The sequence below is a fragment of the Nicotiana tomentosiformis genome, chromosome 6, assembly GCF_000390325.3.
Source record: "Nicotiana tomentosiformis chromosome 6, ASM39032v3, whole genome shotgun sequence".
NCBI lineage: Eukaryota > Viridiplantae > Streptophyta > Magnoliopsida > Solanales > Solanaceae > Nicotiana > Nicotiana tomentosiformis.
The window spans coordinates 33,837,060-33,842,096 of record NC_090817.1 but is presented as its reverse complement, the minus strand read 5'-3'; the positions used below and the strand labels follow the sequence as shown (position 1 = coordinate 33,842,096).

The following is a 5,037-nucleotide window of genomic DNA, read 5'->3' as shown; positions in this document are numbered from 1 at the left end:
CTACAAAAATGCAATCTCCCATTCAACAAGAAAATATTATACAACAAGGAGGCGAGTGCTGTGAAGATTGCAATGGTATTATATGTTACAAAATAATTATAGGAAAAACAACAAGTTTTATATAAGTTTCAATTTTCTAAAAAGAACTGATGCAACATACAATGTTGTTCTTTTGTTTTAAATTTTGAAGGTGAACCAGCCGACTACATTAATGTAGGTGATTCTGACAATAACTCCAGGTCTGAAAAAAGGGGAGCAACACTTGATGATTTTGAGCTGCCAGAGAACTTCTCCCATATTGTTAAGTTCGGCGAGCTTAATGAAGATGAAACAACCCCTGTGCATCAAGGAAGATCAAGGCAGCCTGGAAAGCATGCCGGATCCCCATTTCTCCCTTTTTACAGTTCTAGGGGAAGCACTTCTGTTGGACCTCCAATTTTCCTCATCAAGCATCCATTTACTGGGGTTATTGGCGACGATGTTGATCCTGACTTGTTGGAAGAATTTAATAAGTGGTTATACTTTTGTACCGATACGGTTTCAAAGAGGTTAGATTATACAATTTTTTATATATTTTCGAGTGCAATAAATTTTTGGATTTCCGGTTGAAACTACATATTAATTGCAATTGGTATGTGTTTAAATATGGAAAAGGGCCAAAAATGCCCTTGAACAATCTGAAATAGCTCAAAAATGCCCTCCGTTTATTTTTGATACCAAAAATATCCTTGTCGTCTATTTTTTGGACCACAAATGCCCTTAAGCTGTTAGTCTTGTCATTGAAGGTGACATGGCAGTCTAACTGGGTTAGATTTGCCTATATGACCATCCACGTAAGCAATTCAACATGGCAAAATTATTTATTCGAAAAAATTATTTTTCCAGAATTGTTTTTAAAATACAAAATCAACACTTATTCCGAAAAAAGTAAGAAAAAATCTCGAAATTTTTTTTCTCAAAAAATAATTTCCAGAAAAAATATTTTTCCGGATTTTTAAAAAAAATTCAAAATCAACACTTATTCCGAAAAAAGTAAAAAATATTCAGGAAAAACTTTTTTCGAAAAAATTATTTCCGAAAAAATAACGGCTTAATGGCATTTAGACCACAAAATCAACAATTTCCGCAAAATTATTTATTTCGGAAATTTTTATTAAAATACAAAATCAACACTTAGTACAAAAAAAAGTTAAATTATTTCCGGAAAAAATATTTTTTCGGATTTTTTTTACTTTTTTCGAAATAAGTGTTGATTTTGTATTTTTAAAAATATTCCGGAAAAATATTTTTTAGGAAAATCAATTTTCCAAAAAATTATTTTTTCGGAAAATAAATTTTCCAGATTTTTTTAACTTTTTCGGAATAAGTGTTGATTTTGTATTTTAAAACAAAATTCGGAAAAATAATTTTGCCATGTTGGATTGCTTAGGTGGATGGCCATGTAAGCAAATCTAACCCAGTTGGACTGTCATGTCACCTTCAATGACAAGACTAACAGTTTAAGGGAATTTGTGATCCAAAAAATAAACGGCAAGGATATTTTTGGTACCAAAAACAAATGGAGGGCATTTTTGAGCTATTTCAGATAGTTCAAGGGCATTTTTGGCCATTTTCCGGTTTAAATAGGAGGAAGACGCCTTATTCTTTAAAATATAACCAACTCAAGTCGTGGTATGATCTTGGAGTGGAGAAAGTTGATAAAAAGGAGTGGTTTTATACTTTGGCACATCCCGGGCAAGTCCTCAACGACACGGTAAACACATACCCTAGCAGAATTTAATGATTAGCTGTAGTATTCTGTAATTTAAGAAGTCTGTAGTTTTTTTGTTTAAAAATTATAGTTAAATTGTATGAAGCGTTGAGAAATAATAAAATCTATTTTTTTGCAGCACATTGATGTTATTTTATACTATTTGAGGAAGAGGGGAAAGTATGGTCCTCAAAACAAAATACGGTTTACAACCACTGATTGTATGTTCAAGACTAGAATTGAAAAGATTTATTAGAAGTACATTAATGCTCATGCCGACAAAAAGCTTGTTGTTGTCAAACCCCAGGACGCCGTATTAGAATACATATTGGGGTACAGGTTACTTGCAAATGTTGCATGGGATAAAGTTGATTTTGTGATTATGCCCATAAACATTGTGGAGATCATTGGTTGTTGGTTGTGTTTGACATTACCGATAGGGTTCTATATGTTTATGATTCTATGGTCTCTTAACGAAATCACAACATTGTTGAATCTGTTGTCAACAAGTATGTTGTTATGATCCCCCTCTACTTATCATGCACCGACTTCTATGGCAAGCTTCCAGACATCAACTACAAGAACACAAAGGCATACATTGAAAAATATGTTACTGAGCCTCTTGACATTCAGTGGTTGGTTGGTGAGATACCCCAGCAAAAAGAGGGATCACTGTATGAAAAAGCTATCTATTTAACAGATTTTATTTTACAATGAATGCTAAATCTTTTCCCCTAATTTTTTTTTTTGCAGTGGCTGTGGTGTATACATGGCGGCATTTGCAGAATATGTCAGCATTGGAGAGCTAGCGATTTCAAAGGAAGACCTTTCTATATTGATCAACACTGTAGACACTATGGAGCACTATTTAGGGATTATGCTAGGAAAAAGCAAGAGCTTGGTGCAATTAGTGAAAGTGAGGTGACTGGCAGATTAGCAAGAAGAAAAGGTGCACCAGCTGTGAACGAGAGAACACAAGTCCGGAAAAAGAAGAATTAGTTACCCTTTTCTGTAGAAAAATTATAGTTAAATTATTTAGTTGTAGCTGGTTTGTAGTAAAGTTGTTGACAAAATGTTAACTAAGAACAAGTCAACTGCAATTTATTTGTAGTAGATTTGTGCTACAATTATTTTATCTTTTGTTTTGTTATTTTGTCCATAATTCTACTACTTAGAATAGAAAACATCTGTGATTTTTTTTTTTGGTTGAAAGTTGTTAGTACTTGATCTCGATATTATTAGCATATAATTTCTTTACAGTTTAACTACAATTATGTCTACAACTAATATACAAAAAATACATAATCCATTCAATTTTAAGCAGTGTTGTTAGGAAAGACTTAAATAAATAAACTCAGTAATTGAACAAAACAACTACAAACCAATTGCATTAAGAGTTGAAAACATTTCATTATAGGAGACAGTCTTTATTCAAATTAGCAACACAATTACACCTCAACTATAATTCTCCAGAACAGAAAAAATACAACTTCATATGTTAAACTACAAATTATCTTCAATAGTACTCAGGAAAAACATTCTTGTGACTGTATCAATTTTTATTTCCTTTTGAGAGCATTCTTACAAGATCTTTTGTTATGCCCTTCTAGTCCGCAGTTGCCATATGAAACCTTGTACTTCTTTGCATTTACTTCATCATATAGTTTGTATCTTTGTTTTTGAGGTCTCCCTGGCTGTCTTTTCCCAATAGGTGGCATTACAACTTCTTCAGCTATATGTTGTGGCACATTCCATTTGCTTTCGTCAGGCAGCGGGTCTACTAGTATTTCATAAGTATACAAAAGGCTCTCCCTCGTGTAATAAGGAGAACAATAGTTTTCATAAGACTTGTTCTTGTGCCTCAAAGCCGCCAAAGCATATGCACAAGGAAGTTCATCAAGCTGGAATTGTCCGCAACTACATCTTTTGTTTTGAAGGCAAATAATGAAGCATTTCACACCATCTATCACAGTATGGATGTGATCTGTGGAAGCCCTCACCTATAATTTCATTACAAACACACAACAAGTTGTCTGCAACATATACAAAATAACTAAAATTATACAACATTTTATCTACAATTAACAGTATATATTTAGTTTGATGAAATCAATGATCTGATGTTACTGGCTATAGCTTACTCTCATCTTCTCAATAATGTCATGTTGCCAGAAGATTCGAGGGCATGTTTGCCCGGGATAGAGAGGAGAGGGAGGCCAAGAGGTCTCGAGAGGCTGGTTATTATTCTGGGGCTCGTGCCCCAGCAGCTCGCCATGGTAGGGGTTATGTGAGCTGCCCCATTCATTCAGCTCTTCCAGCCTCCAGCGGTGTTCCAGCTCTTTCTAGACCCCAGGAGCCTTATTATGCATCGCCAGTATCTAGTGTGCCTCCTACATTGGGTATTCCTAGCGGCCAGTTCAGTAGACCTGGCCCGAGCCAGTCACAGTAGCCACGCCCTCCCAGAGCTTATTTTGAGTGTGGCGACACTCGCCACATGGTGAGGGATTGCCCCAGGATTAGGAGGGGTGCACCTCCACAGACTTTTCAGCCACAGCGTGCTCTACTGGGTCCTCAGGCTATGATTATAACACCAGCTGCCACCCCACTTGCTCAACCAGCTCGAGGTGGAGGTCGGGAAGGTAGAGGTCGCCCTAGAGAGGGAGGCCAGGTCAGATATTATGCACTTCCTGCTCGTACAGAGGCAGTTGCTTCTGATTCTGTCATTACAGGTATTGTTCCGGTCTGTCATAGAGATGTGTCGGTATTATTTGACCCAGGCTCTACATACTCTTATGTGTCCTCTTATTTTGCTTTGTATTTGGGCGTATCTCGGGATTCTTTGAATTCCCCTATTTATGTATCTACTCCTATGTGAGATTCTCTTATTGTGGACCGCGTGTATCAGTCGTGTTTGATTGCTCTTAGTGGTTTTGAGACCAGAGCCGATTTATTATTGCTCAGCATGGTGGACTTTGATATTATTTTGGGCATGGACTGGTTGTCGCCCTATTATGATATTCTTGATTGTCACGCTAAAACCGTGATGCTAGTTATGCCAGGTTTACCGCGATTAGAGTGGAGATGTACCTTAGAGTATACTCCCAGCAGAGTTATTTCTTTTCTTAAATCTCAACGAATGGTTGAGAGGGGTGTGATGCGTATCTAGCTTATGTGAGAGATATCAGTATTGATACCACTACAGTTGAGTCAGTTCCAGCAGTGAGGGACTTTCCAGATGTGTTTCCAGCTAATCTTTTAGGCATGCCACCCGATAGAGATATTGATTT

The 5,037-nt window shown here is 36.4% G+C and overlaps 1 protein-coding gene across 1 annotated transcript; it reads right to left on the bottom strand.

Moving 5' to 3' along the window:
• Positions 1-3,309: 3,309 nt before the first annotated feature.
• On the bottom strand, positions 3,310-3,897 carry LOC104086576 (uncharacterized). The gene is made up of 2 exons (XM_009590877.1): positions 3,892-3,897; positions 3,310-3,750 (listed from the first exon to the last, which is right to left on the bottom strand). Exons 1-2 carry the CDS (start codon positions 3,895-3,897, stop codon positions 3,310-3,312), a joined length of 447 nt encoding a protein of 148 aa, XP_009589172.1.
• Positions 3,898-5,037: the final 1,140 nt, after the last annotated feature.